This window comes from Chenopodium album, chromosome 2, assembly GCF_948465745.1.
Source record: "Chenopodium album chromosome 2, dcCheAlbu1.1, whole genome shotgun sequence".
NCBI lineage: Eukaryota > Viridiplantae > Streptophyta > Magnoliopsida > Caryophyllales > Amaranthaceae > Chenopodium > Chenopodium album.
The window spans coordinates 3,035,679-3,059,587 of record NC_137835.1 but is presented as its reverse complement, the minus strand read 5'-3'; the positions used below and the strand labels follow the sequence as shown (position 1 = coordinate 3,059,587).

General features: G+C 35.9%; 2 protein-coding genes across 2 annotated transcripts; both read right to left on the bottom strand.

Moving 5' to 3' along the window:
- Positions 1-16: 16 nt before the first annotated feature.
- On the bottom strand, positions 17-12,945 carry LOC145593009 (DNA mismatch repair protein MSH4-like). Its single transcript, XM_081649527.1, has 24 exons — positions 12,755-12,945; positions 11,320-11,523; positions 11,203-11,238; positions 10,983-11,095; positions 10,660-10,705; positions 10,274-10,320; positions 9,768-9,875; positions 9,041-9,116; positions 7,595-7,667; positions 7,352-7,494; positions 7,175-7,260; positions 6,570-6,709; positions 6,338-6,477; positions 6,216-6,266; positions 4,326-4,389; positions 3,522-3,665; positions 3,368-3,435; positions 3,209-3,267; positions 2,550-2,706; positions 1,794-1,846; positions 1,623-1,721; positions 1,327-1,441; positions 1,122-1,244; positions 17-413 (listed from the first exon to the last, which is right to left on the bottom strand). The coding sequence occupies exons 1-24, from the start codon at positions 12,815-12,817 to the stop codon at positions 249-251; spliced, it is 2,373 nt and encodes a 790-aa protein (XP_081505653.1). The 5' UTR covers positions 12,818-12,945; the 3' UTR covers positions 17-248.
- A 437-nt stretch (positions 12,946-13,382) lies between these two features.
- Positions 13,383-22,370, bottom strand: LOC145579781 (uncharacterized). Its single transcript, XM_081637034.1, has 7 exons — positions 21,959-22,370; positions 21,691-21,861; positions 14,821-14,985; positions 14,563-14,727; positions 14,082-14,216; positions 13,850-13,947; positions 13,383-13,750 (listed from the first exon to the last, which is right to left on the bottom strand). The coding sequence occupies exons 1-7, from the start codon at positions 22,163-22,165 to the stop codon at positions 13,558-13,560; spliced, it is 1,134 nt and encodes a 377-aa protein (XP_081493160.1). The 5' UTR covers positions 22,166-22,370; the 3' UTR covers positions 13,383-13,557.
- Positions 22,371-23,909: the final 1,539 nt, after the last annotated feature.

The following is a 23,909-nucleotide window of genomic DNA, read 5'->3' as shown; positions in this document are numbered from 1 at the left end:
CATCATTGCTGGGTAATATGTTCAACAATCTTGAACTTAACTTCTTTAAACTACTTCCCTTGAGGAAGAATAGTGATTTAGTTGAAGTTCCTAGCATGTAAAGTTGTAGATAGAAGAGAAGTTGTTCGTCTAAAAAATTTTATCACGTAGAAGCTCAACAACAATGTCTTCGTATTACATCTCAGTGATAACCTTCCCAAAAAATATCCTATGAAGAGAGAGTTCAAGTGCGTCAATTCTTAAGCACTCTACAACCTGCCACTAAGGTAATTCTCTTTGAGAGTTTGAAGCGCTTCTCTTATCGAATCTTCATCATGATTAGAGTGCTTCAAGCATATTAGCCTCTGTGCAACGCGGTAAAGCATCTGAATGGGACAGTATTGCAGTTCATTCACCTCCATCTTCTTAGCTTGCTGTACAAAATAATATTCAAATGTGACTACTAGACAACATTAATCTTTCTCACATATTGAAAGAGTCAAACCATCTTGACTCTTGAGAGGCTAGAGGTTTAGTACATGTTGATTTTAAGAGCGAAAAAAGGCTTTATAATGGTCTACTATTGTTAGGTTCTAATTCAGTTGCAGAAAAAGAGAAATAAACTAGGAAGTATGGAGATCATGAGGATTTGAAAGATTGACCCTCTCTAGCACTTCAAGGTTTGTTAAAAAAAAAAAAAAAAACTTCGAATCATTTGCTAACCTAGAGGAACCTTATAGTCTCCCATTGTTTCATTTTACTAAATGTCGAAGGGGTCATATGATCCAGTGTTTGGGACTGCAGTTATCTAATCTAATAAGTCAATTTTTTCACCAAAAGAAAAAAAGCATACAAATCGTTTGATACAGAATTATGAAGACTTCATAACCAAGCAATTAGTTGCATCCCCTGAGATCACAGGAAAAAGTTACACTCTCCAGCCTATATACTTTCCATAAATAGTTTTAAAATATATGAGGATTAAGCCTTACGATGTTAAATTATTGGAAATAGAGAAAGGTGATTTGGTTATAATTGTATTTAAGCCAAAGAGGAAAATCAAGTAACGGAGGCTAAAAAAAAGCATTTGAGCCAAAGAGGACAACTGAGGGAGACTTGAGAGAGTTCTCAATACATATCACCTGTTCTAAGATTCTAGACGTGATGACTGAGGCTGTCTCGATCACGGATTTAGGAAGTCCTGCTACACCTGCAAGTAGAAGGCCATAGTGGGGAATATGTCGAGGCCCATCCTTCAGTTGAAACTGGCAAGATGAATGAATCAAGTGTTTAGTCACAGAAAAATAAAGAAACATGCCTTTCTGGCCTTGTAGATTAGATTGCTACCTTGAAATCCAATCGGTTGTTTCTTATGTCGACATGAAAATGTAGAATTTTCACATTGGGGTAGAGGGTTGCTAAGTCTGACAGATTTTCCATATGAGTGGCAAAAATCGTGTACCTAAAGATCAGCAAAAGAAGCATATGTCAACCTTCCTGGATAGAGCAATGCCAAAAACTTTCTAAAACAAAACCTATTGGAGCCAGTAGTCTATACTATGCAGACACAGAACAAGTGTAATAAAGGGAATATGGAAGCTAGCAGAATAAGTAGATTCCAAGATAACAGTTCAGCTTCTTACGCTTTCAGAGATAGCAGATGCTCACAGCAGCTCCATGCAACTGCAAATCCATCTGATGAAGAAGTGGCCCTCCCAAGTTCATCCATGACAACTAAACTTCTGCATGTAAACAACAAAGAACTGTCAATATGACAACTATAAACATCTTACACCATTAAACCTCACATGTACCTCTGAGAAACATTCTGCAATATAAATGCTGTCTCTCTCATCTCTGTCATGAACTGTAAAACCAAAAAAGATTTATGTAATGATTGTGTTTCTCTGTAAAAATGAGTAAACTAAAAGTTTCCTTGCACTAACATATATTCTGCTTAAGTAAATAAAATTTACTGAAGAAGTCCATTGCCTTTTACATCTGAAAACTTAACAGGACTTTTGATAGGTATTTGTTCAGAGGGTATAGGCAATCGGAACCAGGTACAGGGAGCCAGGGTTTCACCATTCCCTGCCTAAATGATTAAAGAAACCACACCAGCAGTTCCACTAAAAAATTAGCATAGGCACTACGGTGGACAGAGTATCCAGATGAGATTTATCCCAGGTAGGCAACCATTAGAAAAATATGGAACTTGTCTAGACTCTAGGGTGCACATGTGTGATAATTTCATAATTCTTCGCTAAACACTGTAGACTTCACTTGCATGCTTAATAAGTATATTAAAGATCCTTATGGACTATAGCCCATTTTTCATATATCCTGTAGGCTATGGTGAAGAAGGCCAGGTTTATTGTCAGTCACACATAATACATACTCTGGGAATTCAGGCACAAAGTCATTCTATACTTGGCATCTTTTTTTTTACTAAGTCTATACTCCGTTGCCAGTAAAATAGGCAGTTTAGGGCAGAATAACAGATCATAGCTTCATTTTTCAGAATATTGGATAGCATAGCATAAAGTAATCACTATGTAAAGAGAACATACCGTACTAGAATTGGATTCAAGATTGTCTACAGCCCCCATTCGAGTAAATATACGATCAACAACTCTTATAGTGGCAAATCGAGCTGGTATGTAGCAGCCTATTTGAGCAAGGATGACAATAAGACACACTTGTTGGAGGTAAGTGCTTTTGCCACTCCTGAAAAGAAAATTCCATTATTGCAAGGGTAAACGTAAGGGAGTATGTTTTTGATGATATGTTGAGTGGAAGAATTTCAACTCCAAGAAAGAGAGGGGGAGGGGGGGGGGGGGGTCAACCATTATGTTGAATGGTGATTTGATTCATTAGCCACCATATCACTTCCAAATATATCCTACATACCAAGGTCTCTTTTTTATGTTTGGATAGGTGATAGGTCAATATTCTGACAAAAGCAACTACAATATCTATGTGGATCATGTACTCTGTACACAGTAATCGTACAGTTGTCTTGAGCTTCTATTGATGTCCCAATGACTGGCAAGATGAAACACATAGATACTGAGAATTTTCCAGATTCACAAATATAGTAATTATACAATTGTGCTGTACAAATAGTCAAATACATACTTCGTACATTTTAAGCACTATGCTGAGAAGACATTAACGGAAAATTGAAGTGTTTCTAGAAAACATTAATGGAAATTGAAGTGTTTCTTACATGTTTGGACCCATAACAATCACCATGTTTGATGCTTCAGAAAGAAAAACATTGTTGGGCTGCCAAAAGAAGAATTAGAGAAAGAAAACTTATTTAAATATACCTCTTATGCAAGAAGGTAAATAAAAAGAATTTCACAAGAAAAACACTATCTCATACAATAAAGTCACTGTGTATACTCTCAAGGATAGGATGTCTTCCAGCATCAATTGCCAACGGGCCACTTTCTGCAAGATCAGATGATGTAATCATTGCTGCAGGCACTTAAATGCTTATTTAACAACCTAAAGCTAAGACAACCATATGAAATTACCTGTAAATCCTGGTCTAATATACCGATCAACTGGCTTGGTTGATATCATGTGAGCAAATGAATTGACAATCATATCCAAAAGGCACAAGACCTCTGCAAGCAAAGTGAGTGCAGATACATCTTCCCTGATGGCATCATTGAGAGCTGCGGTTCACATGGAACATAATTAATCACCCGTAGTGTATCTATTGCATTGGTATTTAAGAACCTTTCATTTCCATGTCATCGACACACTAGCTAAGTGTGAAACAGTAACTGTAACAATCAATGGGCAAACCAAAAATTTAAATTCAGAAAGAAGAAAGAAGGGATAACTATCCTAAAGGCCATGCTCAATTTTAAACTATTAAATATTAGTTTTGTAATGACTGAAGCACAAGTTTAAGCTATGCAATATCAATTATTAAATTTCAATTAAAAAGAGAGAAAATTTAAAAAGCTCTGTCCAATTAGGAAATCTAGTTCTTTACATATTTATAGCTTGATTACTTGATTAGGAGTTGAGTTCAAGTTAAAGTTATGCAACATTGGTCGCTAGAGGCGGAAAGAGAAGCTTTCACTTTTCACATTATCCTATAGTTGCATTTCCAAATTCCATGCTTACATGTTACAACTTTCAAGCAAAAAGCCTTGAAGGGTAGCATAAGATAAACTTTACAATGACAAAGTCGTCAACTAGTTAGACAATAACTGATTACGAAATTATTTTTAAAGAGGAGCATATATTATTACCCTTCACTGATTACAAAACTACTAAAAATTAATGCCTTCACTGAGTTCAATTATCATTAAGTTAGATACAACCTTCCAAGCATAGTTCTGTTCTCATACAACACTCTGCAGCTGCAGACTTGTTTCTGACATTCAGCTGCAGAAGTTACAAGCAATACGTAAACAAAGCCATATAGGTATAAATTAATGAAAAACTTTTTCAAATTAATTTACAGATACAGGTGGAAACAGAATGTGAGGGTGCAAATAAAATATGACGCTGTAAAACTACATGGAAACAGCTACGAAATAAGAAGTGTTCATTTTGACACTACTTGACATGAAATATGCTTCGGGACTTTCAATTCCCCACTCTGATATCACACAACAAGCCAACAAGGTAGCTATCATTCAGAAGTATGAAGAAATGCTAGTTGGTCACTAGTCCACTACCTAAGGCTTATCTACTTCAAGGTGAGTGACAAGAAGAGTTGATATTTACAGGTAGATGGTGAACTATACAGATGCGATGAAAATATAGGTTTGGGAGAATTTGTTGAATTCGGAAAATTATGGATTTAAGCTTGTTGAGAGATCCATGGAACATGACCTATGCCATTCTAACCATATCAAAAGCTAACAGAGTAACACGACAGCATAAATTTATAAGGATATTGAAGGAACTGCTAAAAGTCACAGCAGTACAAGTGACTTGCTTATTAATCTAGGATCCAGTTGAAGCAGCCTCTCTGCTATTATAGAGAAACCACATGGATCTGATATCTGCATCCTACCTTAGGTAGGAGCCTCATCAGTGACCCATACAACCATGAGATATTTTAAGCAATCTGTGCTTTCAGTTTTCCAACATATAAGACACCAGAAAGCAGACCAAGAACTGTCAGATACTCAGATTGCTCCATTACGCACGGCCAAGTTCAGGAAGGCTTACATTAGCAGACCCATCCAAAGTTATTTATATGGATTCATAATACAATAAACCAGAGCAAGCTTTGATTTATGGTCACGTCACTATATAAGCAATCATCTAAAACTCATGAATTATCACTAGACTACCTAATTATATCTTAGTCCTAGCATCTACGAGGATGTTATCTACATAAACCATTTAGTTACTTATACTATGAAGTGAGGAGCCTGAGGACTCTAGCAAGGGGACTCAAATAATAGAAGCCACTCAATTACTCAGCTGTTTCAACTTGGAACCCTACAGCTGAACAAAAGTTGAACCCAAAAAATAAAGTTTAAGAGTTTTTCTTCAAACAGAACAGGTAAGACAACTTATCTATAAATATAACTAAAGTAACAACCGCTGACATCATCCCCTGTTTTAATCGTACAGATGTCAAGTTGTGGTAAAAAAATTTCCCGCCTAAATCAATTGCTGACATCATATTCTTATTTTTATTTTTACTTATTTTTTGAAAAATCACCTTTTTTTTTTTTAACCTTAAATTATTAAATTATATATACGGAGTATATTGTTTTTTGAAGACAATTATTATAATATGTTATTTCTATTTATTTTTTTTTACATTATTATGGATTTATAAAAAACTATCTGGATTCCAAATATAATTACTCTCGGTTTAAGAGTACTCTGTATTGTATAATTTGGTTAAATTTTTACTATCTTTAAAATTATTTAGATCTAAATACCATTGCAATTAATGGTTATGTTTCTATATTTTTTTTCCTCGTATGAGATACATATATAAAATATAATTATTTCAAAGAAATTTATTATATCGTGCATCGCACGGGACTAATTTAGTTTATAACTATAGATCACCGTGCATGGCACGGGATCTAACCTAGTACACAAGTAAAGTTTAGACCAGTATACTCTTCATGTGTTTCTAAAACTGGTTCCAGAGAAAGAAGCAATTCACAACACAAATTTGATTCTCAAAGCTAAAAAAATGGACCTTAAAGAGAAATTCGCATCAATATGATACTTACAGATGCAAGTTCCAACGTAGAGCAGTGTATATTGTTTCCATGTTTGACAACCTGCTTCTAAGAGTCAGAAACTGTAGGTGTATACAGACACAATATGAAGTCTAAATGTTCAAATTCAGAACCTGAATGAACTTGCTGGGAAGCTTTCCTTGAACATCTTTTTGAGGTATGCTGAAGTAAAACCCTTGTCTTTTGTTGAAAGGAAGTTTTAGGTTTGGCAGTTTAAAATCTTCACGATATTTGCTTGTTAGCTTATGTATTGCTGTCAGGCACGAGAAAATTTATTTGGTGAAAAAGTGGATAAAACCTACAAGTCATAAAAAGGTATTTCTAGACAAATAAAGCAGATAATACCTTCACTAGTATCACAAAATGTCCTTCTAGCGACATCAAGCAGCCCATCAATACCAGCCTTGACAGCAAAACATTGCTGTGTTCGAGCAATAAAAGGAACCCTTGCATGGACTACATCTTCATCTATCACTTCTCCAATTCTGCAAGACAGTTTAGTTTAACGAAATAGATTAAGCCAAATAAAATCAAGTGCTTTCTCTTATTTTTGGGGAAATGTATTTTATTGCAGAAAATGCACAAGTAGCTTGTAGAAAAATTTGTGTCCGTGAATTTTTAATCAAAGGGTTGGTTTTAGGGCATACAGACTGATACAAAGCTAGAAACACAAAGATTAGTTTCTTCAAGGTTTCTGTCTACAAGTAAGTAGCAAAAGGTTTATGATCTTGCAATGCCAGAACAAAAAATCAAATAGAGCTAAAAAAGTGGCTAATCAGAATGCATGTTTATATGAGTGAATAACAACCTACATAAGCATGAGTTTTAGTCTGATTTGTAATGGAAATGCACATTATTTAGTGTAATCTCACAGCATTTGACACGGAAATTTTCATGATACAAGAAGATATTCACATAAATTCCATTTAGCAATAGAGAATTCGCAATACCTTTGTTTGATGAGTGCATATTTTTCATTTTCACAAATAGATTTGTAGATGTTTCCAAGAAGAAAGCTTTTTGCATCTTTTAGCACCTGAAGCAATGAATGATTATCATTAGTTGGGCTGTGATAAATGGTCTAGAAGTGCAGTTGTTTTGTTAATTATCAAAGCATGGAAATATACCTTGGAGAGCAGAGGCAAGGCATCTAAAGCAGTTTTGAGAAGTATAATGCTTGAAATTATTATTTGGCTCTTTCTAGAACCGCCACCAGCCAAAACTTTGTTTGAGACCTTTGGCTTGAAGCAAAAGTGACATAATACTCTATCTGAATATAGAAATCAAAAGGCATTTGCCACTGTTAACTAACATGTGAGCAAATAATATATATGCAAAACCCTTGGTTTTCCTACTCTCCTTTTCCTTACCAGTTTCTTTTGGAAACTTGCGGAGAACCTGAGATAGTCCAAAGAAAAGCTGTTCATTGCTCATTAATTCATCCTATATGAAAATCATGGAAAAAGATCTTTTTGTAAACTACAAGCTTCAGGGGACTCATTCCACAAGAAAAGAGTAATGATGAAACTGTCATGAAGGCAAATGAACTTTTTTGAAAAAGAACGACCAAACTCATATGCACAATCAGGTAGGAAATAGGATGACAAGTCGACTCAACCTAGTCAATACAGCCATAAAACAGTAGAAGATACTAGAACAGTCAGAGACAATTTTAGAAACTTTTTGGCGCAAATCATGCAATGGTGCATGTAGTTTCGAAACTTAAGTACCAGTCACTCCCGAAATTTAAGGAGCATTTGTAAATCTTTGAAAAACCTCCATAAAAATTAATTTTAAATGACCTTATTAATTAAATAATATGAGATCTAGGGTTTGAGACAAGGGTGGTTCACATGTATAAAATGGCCTCTAATTACATTCTAATTAAGCATGCCACAAAAACTATATTTAAAAAAAAAAAAAAAAAAAAAAAAAAAAAAAAAAAAAAAAAAAAAAAAAAAATTGGCAAAATTGGTGGATACATAGATATATAAAATTGGTTAAACATTTGTCAAACTTGCTATTTCAATCAACTAAAATACAATTATAAATTAATTAGCAAAATAATTGTAACTCAAACAACAAAGTCATAAGCATAGTTCACTATATATAATCATAAACGTCCATAAACGCCAGTGTAACCCATCATTAAGGTTCCAAAAAAAGGTATAGAATCTAAACCACACACCACATTTCTCCTAAAATCTTAATTTGAACACTTTCCTTTTTATTTGCACCAAATTAGTTAGAACACTTCATCATTTTTGGAAAGGTCCAGCCAACTGTTTTATGACTTTTATCATGTCATCTTTCCTTTTGGACCCATTAATTCCTTTCATGCCTGTTACTATTTAAAAATGATACAACACTCTCACTAAATCTCAGCACATCTACTTTTCTTATAAAATAGCATAGCCACAACTCCTTTCCTATGTATTGATAAGTGCTCAAATTAAGGTGGGATGGTGGGAGTAAATCATCAACCAGACCACCAATCAATAGAGAAAAGAAGACACTATTAAACGACATCAAAAACTGAAAAATTTGTGATTTGTGCTCACAAACGGACTTACAAGGCAAACAAGTTAGCCCAAGATAAGTATGCATAAATTTAAAGTTTTGCACGAGAAATCTTCAATTCTTCATGCAAAAAGTCCTAGAATCAGAAACTGTATTTCATGAATGTTGTACCCCCCCACTCTTGAGTCCAACATTAGAATGGTATGTACCCTCGTGTCTAACACTTCAATATGTTTTGTACTAGAATTTAGAAAATTTTACAAGCCGATTTCCAAAGACAAGCATCTAACACTAACCAGGCAATCTAGGCGAGCATTTATAGTTTCAATATCTTTCAGAGGCTGCAGAAGATTAGCACGAAGTAATCTAGTGCTGAAAAGAATACACAACGTAAGAGCAGATAACAGGAAAATAATAGAAGTTCATGATTAAATTGTATGTATATAATGAAAATGCATGAGATCTTTTGAACTTCGGAGATGAAGGAACAGCCAATATTGTCTTTACCCAATATTGAATTCATACCTCTCTCTTTCACTTGCACAGTAATAAAATTCTTTTAGCAGAAAACTATATCATAATTGATTAATAATCAAGAATCAAATAAGTACTCAACGCATAAATAATTCTTACAGGAAAAGAGCTCTCTAATTAGCTAACCATGCTAGACTTTTGAGCTACAGATTCATAATCCTTTTCAGATCCATGCTTCACGGAAGACATAGGTCGCTGCCTTGAACATATATTAAACATGATAGACTGGAAGTAAAGCAATAGTATCATTTTCTGATCTATAGATAAGAAAACAGTGCAAGTAACATGATAAGAGATTGTAAGTCAGTCAATAGTAGCAGTTCTGCAGTTTATTAAATCTATTTTCTGATCATCTACAAAACATCAACTTGCAGTTAAAAGTAGAAAGTCCTAGAATTTTTACAATTAATATGAAAAGGGGAAATTGGGGAAAAAAAGTTGATAGATTATCAGACACTGAATGGACCAGCAAAATTATTGAAAGCATACCCCCCTGTGGTTCTTGTTGTTTTAAGCATATGGAAGATACTTTTCTTCTTGTTGTTTGTGCCCCAAAGATTGGAATGCAATGGCTCGATGAGTTCCAAGTTTTGCACACTGTAAAAAGAAGCAAGAAATTAATGTTTCTAATGACATTAATTTCAGCATAAAAGGGCAGTGCCAACAGACATTCATCAGATGAAATTAATCTTTGAAACCATGATTGATAGATAGAATGCTCTTGATCAGAGTCCAAAAAACAAATGTTCATCCCCTACAGCCTTGCCTTTTGCAGTTAGCTCCCAGACATAGAGTACTGAGACACTCAGGAAGCCTTTGAGGAATCAGTCAATGTCGGTAATTTATATAGCTTCATTACAATTGCAGAGATCAGCGACGGCCATCCCAATTAGTTAGATGTTCATGTATAGTCAATGTAGCTATTAATGATGTATGTGGCTATGTGCACTGCCTATCATAACAAGGAATGAAGTTCTAGAGATTCAAGAAGGTACCTAGTAGCATCAATATTCATATGATCAAAGGACCCATTAAAAGTGACCTGAAAAGTTAGAAGGATGTGAAAGTTGAGATTATCCACAACTAATGAGGAAGCTGAACTGTGAGTGGAATGCAATATTGTGAAGCATTGAAAAAGAAATAAAATTTTGCCCATCACCGATGAATCGAAACAGACTCTAGGAGTATTAAGTGTTGATCCTTTCTTAACTTTTGACTGTTTGATATGTCCAAAGGTCGAAGAGAATTATATGGAAAAAAGCAAAAGGTTGGATTCTCTTGAACAGAGATATGAAATTGATTTGTGCTATAATTATGACGAAGTAAAAAAAAAGAAAAAAAAAAGGGAAGTAGAACATAGCATAAAGAAAGCGAGGCATACCAATAATGAATGATTAGTTATAACAACCCCTTTTTCTGCCTCAGTCCTGCATATCATCAATATATAATTAATAATGCATGACTTAACCCTTTCGAAAGAACATCAATTCGTATAAATGCGTGAACAAACAGTTGTAAATGTTCCATATCAATAGCTTATTCACAGCAGTCTTAGGTTCCTTCAAAAACACATTACAAGTCTCCAGGATAATGATTGTTATTAATATAAGCAAATTGGATGATTAGATACTTTGATATTTTGATTTGATTATTGAAGAAACTATAAAATCTTTCATAAACAATAGGAGGAGCATTTGAAATTACCATCTAATAGTAGCAGCTGCAGCAGCCAAGCAAAGATAATATTGCTTGTAGTAACTATCAAGACCAAGGGCCGAGGGTTCCTTTGCAGCCAAGTTCTTGACCAAGACAGCTCCCTGTACCATAAAGGATTCATCAGAAAAAGATATTTAAGATAGAACATCGACATCAATTAGCTACTTATCTCAATTGAACTTTTGGTTTTGGAGTAAGATCGTTCAACCTTAGTATCATCAAAGCAGCCACGAGCCATTATTACCTGCAAAGAAGCACATATTTGTTTGTTGAGATGCCACACCAAAAAAACAGATATTGCAGAAGATATGAAAAGGACTATCACCTTCTTGCTTGCAGAGTAATATCTATCTACTATTACTGACACTCCAACCATGCTATCAGGAGCCAACTTGCTAGGAGGAACAATAATTGACATTGGGTCATAAAATTGCAACAAGGTCTTGGTATTCTGGTAGGAACTACTGGTTTCAATGTACTGAGAAAGGTGAAGTGAAGCAGATCTTAAGTCCAAAGCTGCAACGCCAACCTGTCCAAACAAACGGTAGCACTCTCTTCACACAAATAATAGCATATAGTAGCACTCTTATATTACCTATCAAAGCAGTCTAATAAATTTTCAAACTATATATCTTAACCAACCCCAAATCCTTAAAAAAATGACAAATTAATAATTACCCTAGTTTTTAGTCTGAAAGCAACAATTATATTTTGTTAAAACAAAGTCCCCCAATACCCCCTCGCCCCCTTGCCCCCCCCTCTTCCCCTCTCCTTCTCTTCCCATTCGAGGAGACTAGGTAAATTAGCCTAGAAGATCCTCAAACAACAGTCCAACAAAAGCTTCATTACACACGAGTGAGACAACCAAAAAACTTATTACAAAAACCAATACAACAACATTGAAAACCTGAAGAGTAAGGTCTTCACTAAAACGCCCTAGATGAGTGGCATGAGCCAAACGGAGAGCTGCATAATAGGTAAATTTACTTTCATCTCCAACATTTATTTTATATTTTCTCTGAGAGTAACTATTCCATTTAAGTGATTTAACAATCAAGTAAAATGCAATTAACATAGTCCTTTCACAAAAATTAAGCAAATTAACTCTTATTACGGTATCTATATCCACATCATCATATCATTCATATGCATCTGATGAGTGAAACTACGAATTATACAAATGATTTGAAATTACTATATCATATAATAAACTACTCATACAAGAAAACAAACTATACAAACGATTTGATATTACTCCAACTCTCCAAGTGAAATTATACAAATGAGAATTATAGTGCGCGTTGAAGTTCACATTCATCATCAAAACTTTCATAATTCAACTCTAAAGTGAATGCGCCTACTTTAGGAACAATTTCTAACACTTGAAATCGCATGCAAATCACATTTTTATAAAGTTGAAAAAAAAATCTTCAACAATTGAATTTTAAGTATAGTACACAACAACGAAGTTTTATTTCATCATAATAAATGTCACAATTCAGCTATCGCAGAAATTGAGAAACTACTCAAAGTGATTTCTAACAATGTTGCAACAAAAATTCTCAAAAAAAATTCAGTCAAAATCTTTCCAAAAACGACAATCGAACGAATGTGATCTTCGAAAAGTTGAAAATCGACGCTTGCAAAACCTAATTCGTCGTAATTTACAGCAGCCAAAAATTGCTGATGATTGAAGATGAAAGTTGCTCAAAAATCTGGAAAAGTAGAGCAAAGAGAGAAAGAGAGTGAATGAGTGATACCTCTTTAGCTCTGTTTTCAATGATGCCGATTACGAAGCTCGATTTCTCTCCATCGTCCTCCATTGTCACAAGTTTGAGCTCCTTTGCTTCAAATTTTTTTCTCGACTGCGGCTTTTAAATGCGCGCGAGGCGTTGCGACTTGTAGCAAAAAAGGTGGGTCACTCTCACGAGAAATGGATTGAAAATTCTTTCCAAAAATAAATATGGACTGAATATAAGACAAACTAAAATTACTGTACTGTATAAATTGTAGGGTAAAAGGATAAGATCGTGTCAAGGTAGGATATATTCAAACTTGTCTAGCTATATCGTATATACATCATAACAAGGATAATGATATATGCATCTCTTAGAATTGCAAGTAAGAATTATGATATTAATTTAGAAATATATGACAAAATCACCAAATTAGTGTAATTAATATGATATTTTATTTGTTTATTTTTCCATTTATAACTCCTTAAGAGCTATGATTATCATTTTGCTAAATGGAATAATGGGTTGTTAGCTTAGTAGTGTATATGAGTATATCCATCGTATTTTGTTAAATAGATATTGAGTTACTTGATATTACAATACTATTATATACTTCGTATACAACTTTCAAAAGTCGCAATTGCTTAAAATAATACACTAAACAGTTTAAATAATTCTCCATAATTTCTTAACAACATTCTGAGATTTACAAAGGCACTCCTCCCTGATGATACAGAAAAGAGTGGCCAATAGGAGCATATTATAACACTCTCCCAGACTATACGTCTATACAGATAGATGAGGTGGTGATTGATTATTCAGCAACTTCAACCTTTTAAGACCTCTTCCATTGTAACAAATCTACCCTGCTCAATTGAAACCTGTGCAGCAACTCCAATAGCAACCGAAATCAACCCGTCTATTAAATCCACCTCAGGTGCCTGGGTGCCTTTGTTCCTAATGGCCTGCAAAAAGTTTAGGTGCTCTAAGAAACTTGAACCATGATGTAATCCATCATATCTGCAAAGTAATGCAATATAATGTAATTAGAGAAGCAATATTTTACTAACATTGGTCATTATATCTTAAAGCGATAGGATTAAGATAAGATTGGTTTACTTTATTCGTTCATCTACTGTTTGTATAGTTTGCACACCATTCCTGCCTGCTTCTCTAGTGCCAAACCTCACAATGCCCTCTGGAACAAAGGCCTCACCCTGAAATGAGATTTTCAAGGATTCATGAGTATTAAAACAAAACCTCAACATGCCACTTCTGGTTTTGCGAGGATTGTGTGGAAAAAACAACAAATTGGATATGCTATGGAGTCGATTTAACAGTTAGGTTTCACCTTTCCTACATCCCCAACTACAGATATTTCTTGCTCATTTTTGCTTCCTTCGGCAAACATGCACAGGTCAAGCATGCCCCGTGAGCCATTGTCAAACTCCACAATAACATATGCGTTGTCAATGATATCAGGTACCTGTCTCAAAAGCAATTACATTGTTATGGACTCCACATTGCAACTTTTGCCAACCATTTTAAGTGAACTAGGATTTGGATACTAGAATGTGCAGAAAATTATTTAATTTAATTTTTTAAAAGGCATTTCTGAAAAGACTCAGATGACACACCTTTTTACCAATTTTCATGACCATTCTAACTGAAGTAAACTTAATATGAGTCTACTTAATGCATTACCTTCTGCTAGTTCCTCGTAGTCAGACATTGCAAACATCAGTCTTCTCATTTATTTGATATCATTATAATATTGTACTTTGCATTAAACAATTAGATGTATAAGCAACTTCACTGAACAAAATGACTACCTTTCCATCATAAACTTCATTCTTGTGATTAACATCCATGGCACCAGAAGCCATCACACGAACAGGATTTGCACCGACAATTAATGTCATGAGATCAAAGAAATGACAACATTTCTCCACTAAAGTCCCTCCGCTGTTTGCATTGAATCGATTCCAGTTGTTGACCTATATGTGATAGATAAAACAGGATAGAAAACCAGGGATTACAGATTTACAGTGAGTGCCTGATTGGTTCAAAAAAATTGTAGCATTATTAACCTTAACCAAGAAAGGAAATCTGTGCTCTCTTATTGCCACCATTCTGATTGGACCTACTTCTCCTCCCTTAACTATTTTTATTAACTTGGCTACCGGTGGCATGTATCTGTACTCTAAACCCACTTGCACCATTATATCTGGTCTTTTCTTGGCAGCATCTACTACCTGAAAATAAGGCTTAGATAATGAGTATCCTGTGACTCGACTAATTCCAACCATACCCATGATGAAAACTTGAAACACCCCAACAAAAGAATATGAGTACAAAATATATGTCAGATCTTTCATCTCAGGACTCAGATATGGCTTCCTGTATTTAAAACCAGTGTCCTAAATTTAACGAATCAGCCTATAAAACACTCAGATGCATACCCATACTTCAATCAAGTAATATGGACTGTACAAAAAATAAACATGAAAACAGATAAAAGGATTATCAATTTATCATGCAACATAAGTACATAAAACAATCTTTATACATAATCAATCTGCATGAGCTATATATATGATCATCCTTAAACAAACTCCAAAGTACACAAGGATCAGAAAGAGTTTAGGACACAAGGGACACAATGCTGCACACAGATATCTTACTGTTTCAGTCTGACTTTCTAGTGTTTGCTTGTCAGTGATTACTTAATAAGGAATACCATTGGGTGGGATAAGGAGTACGGTGTAAGAACTTATAACCCCTCTATTGGCTCTATCACCATGTACAATAACAGTTCAACACAACAATGCCACGTCCATTGTGGAGCATCCAAATTTCTGAACCAACTTTTTCTGATCTATTGTATCTACTACAATTGCAGTTAGATGTAAAGCAAAAGAGCTATTGTGAGGGTTCCTCATGTTACTTTACTCATGTGATGCAGTTTGGGCATCAAATTCTTCCTTTAAGGTTGCCTATGATGTCGTGAAAGTCAATATTGGATAATGGTGCAACCAACTACAGAAGTATTACACTATTCATTGAGGGACAATGTAGCAGCAGAGAAATTCATGGAAATTGAAAGAACCTAATTCAGATTTTCTGGCATTTCAAATTTGCCTCACTATGTGGAAAACAATCAAATACAGTTAAGTACAACATGCACTCCTTTCCATAACTAGAGCCCGCTCAATGGCATGAGCTCCATGAGCAATGGCTCAGGGCCTTTTTTTGTTTTTGGTGCCCCACATCTTTTTCTGAAAAAAATAAATAAATAAAAAATAATAAATAAAAAGTCTTTTCTAAGAATTGAGATAGCATGTTTATCAAAAAAAATAAAAAATAATAATAAAAAAAAAATAGGTAGCATTTTTTTTTTTTTGAAACAGAATAGATAGCATGCTTTACGCCTTTCATGTTCTTGTTTTTTAATTTTTATCTTAATTTTTTCAAGATTTATACTAATTATTACACTCTATTTACTTTCCAACTATGATAAGTATAAAAATTCTCTCATAAATTTTTTCCTACAAGCCCTGTTTGGCGGTAGCGTTTTAAGTAGTGGTCAGCCTTTAAACTAAGTCAAAACACTAGTAGGAAAAACTATGTGCGTTTGGTAAGGTAGCGATTCATATGGCGGTTAGCGGTAAAGGTAGCATTCAGTTAGCTTTTGCCAAACGTTAATAATATTAGCGTTTGAAGGATAGCGAGTAGCTTTTGACAAATTTTGTTTACTTTATAAGTATTATGGATATATTTTTATTGTATTTTAACATATCAACCGCTATTTTTACCAAATAATAATACTATTAACTGCAACATTGATAGCTAACCTCTACCCAAACCTACGCGTTACTCAACCGCTTACCGCTAGTTTTTCCAAAAAGCACCTAAGTCTTATATAAGGCGGGTGTACGTTAATTTTATTGTAAGACGGTCACTTTGAGGGTAACTACTATTTCTATAGTAACTTTTAATTTGTCGTTGGTTTAAATTTTATTTTAATGTGCAATTTTTTATAGATTCATGATTACAAATTATAAAGGTTAATATGATTAATCTAATACATTATAAGTTTTTGTAAAATTAAATTTATCCAATCAATCAAAGCCTTAATCCCATTTGTGTGGTCGGCTACATGAACCAAATTTGATAATTCAATGTAAGATAAAATTTATTATTAGAAAATAATAACTTTTGTAATATAAAGGGTAACATACTTTTAAGATAATTTTAACCCGTTTTACAATAAATTAACGTACACTCACCTTTTTGGAGAATTTGTGTTTTTCCTATTTGTTCTTTCTAATTCAACCCAAGCTTGATAATGAGATATTGAGATGTCCAATTATAGCTTGTAGATAATTGATGAACTATCTTCAAAATCCATTGGACAAGACAAGAGAAGAATAGGTAATGTTGGTCTTCTCTAATGTTGGATCACCCACTAAGGTTACCGGCACTCCGGCGATACTAAAACTCATTACATGAGTTTTCTAATTAGCCGTCACCGTTCCGAGCTTCTCAAGCCATTGCACTCTAAAGATTACATCCGCGTTACCTGGCCCCAAGTGCAAAAAATCCTCCACTAAGGTCACCCCTCCACTCAACTTGATCTTCACGCCCCTTCAAATTCCACTTCCTCTTACCGTTTCCCAAAGAAACATCTAACTCGACACCCTTGTCTAGCGGCACCTTCGCGTCTTCAACCACCCTTAATGATAGAAAGTTATGCGTTTCCCCGGGATCTGTCATCACGGTGACTTCCTTGCCTTGTACGAATCCCTTGAGTTTCATGGTTTTTGGATTAGTAAGCCCCACCATCGAACATAGTGACACCTCAACCACCTCTTCTATTTCCCTTTCCTCACCGTCTTCCTCCTCTTCCGAACCGTCAGACACCATCAACACACACACTGAGCTCCTTCCTCTTACACCTATGCGCGATGCCTCACCTTTCATCACAACGAAAGCAAAGGCCTTTTGCTCATCGTTCTTGTAATTCGGCTTATGTAAGTCTCCTAGTTTCAGTAGTGGACTAGGAGGCTTGACTATTGTTGGGCCTGTTTAGATTGACAGACCCTTGTGATTCGTTGGGCTTGGGCAGCTTCGACTTGGACCAGCGTCTAGGGGTAGTCCATAAGTGAGATCAGCCCTCTTTCTATTTTGTTGCTGCTGACCCCACTCGTACTCGGACCGATCTGACTCAGTCCGGTTCGCCACGGTCCGAGCCCACTTTTTCCTCTACTAACCCGGTTCCTAGCCTCAATTTTCCTAGCTAAATCCATAGCCCGTTCCAACGTGCCCGGATCTAACAACCTCAGTTCGGCTTTGATTTCTTCATTAAGACCATGTATAAATTGGCCACTCATAATTATCTCTGGTAAGTCCTCCAAGGGAAACGCCAATTCGAAAAAATTTCTTCGATACTCCTCCTAGTCGTCTGCAAGCCATTGCTCTTGCAAGGTGCCCGAATTGGTGGGTTAGAACTCCTTCAAGATGCGGCCGCGCAGATCGTTCCAATGGGCGAAGGGACGCCGACGGTTCTCCCAATGGAACCACTACAAAGCCGGGCCATCCATGGCCACCACCGCCGCGGTCACGCGGTCTTCAGTTGATAGAAGTCGAAGTACATTTTGGCCACGGCTGCTTTCAACTCCTCTCTGAATTTCTCATGTACTGCCTGAGCCTCCTAGTCCTGGTCCTGCCTGAAACGGTCGATCCGTCCCTCCAACCGTATTCTATCTTCTTCTAGCAATTTTCTCCGCCTCAAACAACGTCGTGAAGTTGTCAGTGATGGCCTTCTATGTTTCCGCCATGGCCCTGCTCACTACCTTTGCCACCACACGCCCAATGGAGGCATCTTGGTCAATAAGCCTCTCCTCGATGGACTTCAGCTGCGACTCGACCTCTTCGAGCTTCTCGTCCACTGCGTCCGCTCATTGGGTCAGCGAGGATCCCGCCATGATCAACCACTCTGATACCAAGTTGTCGAGGACCGATAATGGACAGTGTAATTAACTCTAATTATTAATTTAACGGCTATTTCACCAAATGCCACTGAGCAATTTAAAAATTCATCAAATGCCATCGGACTTTTCAGAATTCACCAAATGCCACCGAGTTTTTAAAAAATTCACCGAGTGCCATTAATGACTAACGGCAGTTAACTCCATTAGTCATTTACGCTAATTATGCCACGTGGCATATTCTTATTGGTTCATTTTATTATTATTATTATATATTTATGAAAAAATTAAAATAAAATAAAAAAAACTTAACCCCAGCCACTCCCACCGCACCACCGCCAGCCCAACCCCTTGCCCCCACCCCCACCGGCGACCAGGCCAACATTCTCTTCGGTGTCAGCGGCCACCCTTCCCCCTGATCCTATGCCATCGCCACCTTATCCTTCCCAAAATCACCTTCCCCCCACCCTAAAACCCCTCCCTTCACTTTAAAAACACCTCTCTCCCCTCCCACCGTCGCCCAGCCCCATCACTTATGCCGCCATGCCGGCGAAGCTAATTCGCCCATCCCCCTACCATCTCCATCCACTTTCCCCCCTTAAACCACCATCCTCGACACACTAAAACCCCAAAATTGAAATATCCAAAATCGAAACCCTAATTCGATTTTAAGGTTTTCGATTTTAAGGTTTTCAATTTTGGGGTTTAAGTGAGGTGGAGATGGGGGGTGGAGATGGGAGGGGGAGGGGGGCGATTTGGGTTCGCCGGAGCGGGGAGGGTTTATTGGTCACCAGCAGTGGGGAGTGGAGGGGGCTTTGGTCGTCCGGCGGTGGGGAGGGGAACTGAGGGATTTTCGATGGAGAAAGAGAAGGTTGCAAATTGCGGGAAAGGTGGTTGGGTTGCGTCGTCGGCGCGGGCTGGCTAAGCTGGGTCTCCGGCGTGGTTGTTCAGGGTTGGGTCGCCGCGGTGGGGATAGGGTGGTGGCAGTGACAGATGGTGGTTGGGGCTTGGTCATGTGGGTGTTTTTTTTTAAAAAAAGTTTTTTATTAAGTAATTAATTTACTAATTTAATAATCAACCAATCATAAGCCACCACGTGGCATAATTAGCCTAAATGACTAACGGAGTTAACTGCCGTTAGTCATTAATGGCACTCGGTGAATTTTTTAAAAACTCCGTGGAATTTGGTGAATTCTGAAAAGTCCGATGGCATTTGATGAATTTTTAAATTGCTCAGTGGCATTTGGTGAAATAGCCGTTAATTTAATTAAGGGGAAAACTTAGATGATTAATACTAATTAAGGAAGATTAAAGGAATAGCTTTAAGCAATTAATCTCACAGTAACCTATCTCTCAAGTATTTCTCTCATTAATTTCTAGATATCCTTTCTAACATATGACTCTTCTACCTATAATAAGCTGCTAATACAAGGGATGCACTCTACATGTGATCCTTAACACTAAAATGGCAAAACCAAACTTAAACAATTAAACTACTTGCTGCTAGCTTCCCTGATTAATTCTTAATAATCTTTGTCATATTGTTCTTTGTTGTTGTTGACTTTTCCTCAGTTTTCGGGTATACACCTGGACGGGTCAGGTTATGGGCTGATCCATAACACATTTTTCATCCGAATTCCTCACTTTTCAATGTTTATACTTTATAGTATGGGATATGGAGAGTAAAAAGCAATTCTAAAATTCCGAAAGCATCAAATGGAACGAATACAAATTAAGAAATAAGCCAAACACAATTTAAATTGAATATAGAGTTCTAATAACAATTTTAATCGATTTAAAACCTTGATAAGTCAAAGTGTAACCATAATAGTGATAAAATTTGGACGTACGTGAAAGTTTAATAATGCAATAAATTTATATATATTTGATAGAACAGATGCAAAAGTTTAATGAACCTAATGTAATACAATAAATTTACACATTTTTTGTGGAACGCATGCGAAAGTTTAATGAAAATACAACGAATTAGCACATTTTTAGTGGGAGACTCACCCTAAAAAACTCATATTTCTAATTTGTGAGAGTTAATGTTAAGTTCAGGTCTCTCACTACCGTATGAATGCTTTTGCACTCTAAGTTTTATCATGACTTTGGTGCAATATCATTGTTTTTCCACTCAACATCATACATACACATAACATGTATTTATAGTGGAGAATGTTAGTTCTTTACCACACTATTCTTATATTTGGATTTAGTTGTAGATTTTTCTACTTACAGCTAGAATTCTCTTCTCCAGAATTTGTATAAGATTTTTCTATACAACATAAATTCTAGATTATTCTATTTTATTCCAGACAAATTTTTATACTAGATTTTTCTAAATTACCATATTTCAACAAATAGCACTACTAAACAACATTCTAAAGCTTTTAATATTATACAACTTGATTGCCAATTTGCCAGCACTACACCACATACACAATACAATTTAAGGGGGCGTTTGGTTCGGAAAATGGAAACAGAGTGGAAAGGAAACAAATAATAGGGGGGAAAGGAATCATTTAGCTTTTACCTTTTCATTTGTTTGGTTTAACCATGGAAAGGGTATTTGTTAAGAGGAGGGTAGGGGTATTTGTTACACAAGTTTTGAGAGGTAACAAATAAAGGGTAACAGGAAAATGGTAATTGTTACCATGCCTTCAAACCAAACACACAGTAAGGGTATTGGTTTAATCGAATCCGTTTCCAATCCAAAAAATACACTAACTAAACACCCCCTAATTGTATAATCATACATTCATGATAAATCAAAGCAATAATACAAAATTTTAATGCAGAAAACTTAGTTACTTGTAATTTCATTTCAAGTCTAATGTTGGATTCTCAATACTTAACAAAGACACAATTCATGTAAAATTTTGGCAAAATTGGCAAGCCAGAGACTTAAACATGTACCCATATCCGACACAAGTACCCGTGTCCGGGCAATGTAGATTAGAAACATACCTGTTGGCAATGGGGGACAGTGGTACAAAGAGGCTTCTCAACAAGAACATGGTGAGGTTTAGGATGAGCAATAATATCCATAAGAATTTGATAATGGGTCATATTTGGAGATGAAACTATCACAACATCACACAACCCACTATCCAACATCTCCTTATGCCCTGAAAACACCTTTCATCCAAACAACACCCATTAAAATTAAACCAAACAATAATCAAACTCAAACATCATTTTAATTTTATAGGAAAATTAGAAGTGAAAATTATACCTGAAGGGGCCAATTGAAGGAGTGAGCAAGATCAAGGGCGGAATCGAGGGAAGGAGGGTGAGGGTCGGCAGCGCAGACGACGGAGACACCGTGATCGCGGAGGTGGTAGAGGTTGATAAGGTGTTCTCTTCCCATCATTCCTACTCCTATTATTCCGTACTTTACTACTGCCTTCTCCTCTTGCTCTGCTACTGCTGCTGCCGCCATTGTTGTGAAGGAAAGATCGTAATTGGGAGAGTGTTCAGTTCAATTGGGATTTGAGTTTTGACGAAATCTGTGTGTTCAATTTTCTTCGTCAGAGTGAATTTGGTGTTTTGGTGGATACTGGTCAAGTACTCAAGTAGAAGTTGGGGAGAGTTTGTAACTGGATGAGAGAATTGTTACGGGACCGTGAGAATCTAGGTTGCACGTAAACGGGAAACAGAAACGAAAACGGGGAAATGGGGAATCAGGGAAACGGAAATTTAAAATTTATGGGAATCGGGGACACGAAAAATAATAATTAAAAAGACAATAACAAATTGCAAGAAATAATAACAAACTAATACTTAGGCCCTGTTTGATTCACCTTAATTTTGCTGAACTCAAATTATTTTCACTGAACTGAACTTATTTTTACTGAACTGAAATTATTTTTACTAATTTTCTATTATAATTCTTCTTTAAGAAAACTGAATTTTACTGAACTGAACTTATTTTTACTGAAGTGAAATTATTTTTACTGGACTGAAATTAATTTTACTGAACTGAACTTATTTTTACTGAAGTGAAATTATTTTTACTTAATATTATTTTTTTAAGGTGAATCAAACAGGGCCTTAGTCTTTTAAGTATGAAAAGCACAAAACTTCCAAAACACGTGCTCTACTCCAGTAAATACATAATTGAATATCTTGAAAGATACATTAAAGAATTAAATAAATTAACCCCAAAAAAAAAAAAAAAAAAAAAAAAAAAAATTTGTACTATTGTCGACATCTCCTCCAAACAAAAAGGCATTCATCAAGGCATTCATATAGTGTCGATCAAAATCAAAGCTAAAACCAATATTACAAAAATCGGTCGGTGGTAATTGGTAATTACCTCTGTTGTTCCGATAAGGCGGTGACGGCAGGTCGGCGGCAAATAAGGGTCTCCAAGCTTGGAAACAGCAAGTATGGAAAGCGGCAACTATGGAGTATGCTGCTCGTACTATGTAAATTGTAAAATCAGGGGTTTAATTGTTAGCTATTTCTAAGGGAAACACCTATTTATATTGAGAATCAAGTTTCCCAAGGGTTTCCAAACTTCCCGATTATACGAGACTTTTTCCAAGAATTATGAAACTCTATGAAGCGTTTCGAAACGAGTTTCGAAACATGATACGTTTCCAAAACGTTTCGGACACCGTACGTTGCAGAAATTTGTCGTTTCCGTGCATCACAAGTGAGAGTTTTAAGATGGCACTTGGGCGGGCTAGCTTAAATCATGTGTTACTACTTACTAGACCTGAGCAAAAGACAACCCAATACAATAATTGTAGTGGTTTATGTAACGGCCTTGACCTTTTTATTTTGTGTTTGGCATAAATCAACCTATGTCACAAAAATGGTCGATTTGTGTACATATGTGAAGCCTTTTTCTATGTCGTACTTAGTCAAGCCTTAAGACATATCTCTCACGTCACGAAAGATGGATTTGCATGAGCAAAATATGTTCTTGTTGTAAAAGTTGTATCAGTGGTAATGCAAATTGGAAGTTTGTCTCGTGAGCACTTACGTGAGTTATAGCTTGCACATTCTTGTGTAAAAGTTGTATCGATAGTAATGCAAATTGGAAGTGTGTCTTGCGAGCCATTGAGTGAGCTATACCTTGCACCTGCCTAGCATGGCAAGTACAAGCTATAGCTCACAAGCGAGCGATCGCTCAAATGCTTGTATTATTACGGTAAGACTTAACTATAGCTCACAGG

Bases quoted from the DNA above. Each gene is read 5' to 3' on its own strand.
- LOC145593009 (XM_081649527.1), bottom strand. From the start codon at position 12,817: ATGGAGGACGATGGAGAGAAATCGAGCTTCGTAATCGGCATCATTGAA. The intron at 10,321-10,659 runs GTATGCCTCGCT...CTAACTTTTCAG, and splicing joins TAACTAATCATTCATTATTG to GTCACTTTTAATGGGTCCTT. The intron at 414-1,121 runs GTGATATGTATT...TATTTTGTACAG, and splicing joins CGTCTAGAATCTTAGAACAG to CAAGCTAAGAAGATGGAGGT.
- LOC145579781 (XM_081637034.1), bottom strand. From the start codon at position 22,165: ATGGCGGCAGCAGCAGTAGCAGAGCAAGAGGAGAAGGCAGTAGTAAAG. The intron at 21,862-21,958 runs GTATAATTTTCA...TTTGGATGAAAG, and splicing joins CCTTCAATTGGCCCCTTCAG to GTGTTTTCAGGGCATAAGGA. The intron at 14,217-14,562 runs GTAGTCATTTTG...CTTTTGAGACAG, and splicing joins ATGAAGTTTATGATGGAAAG to GTACCTGATATCATTGACAA.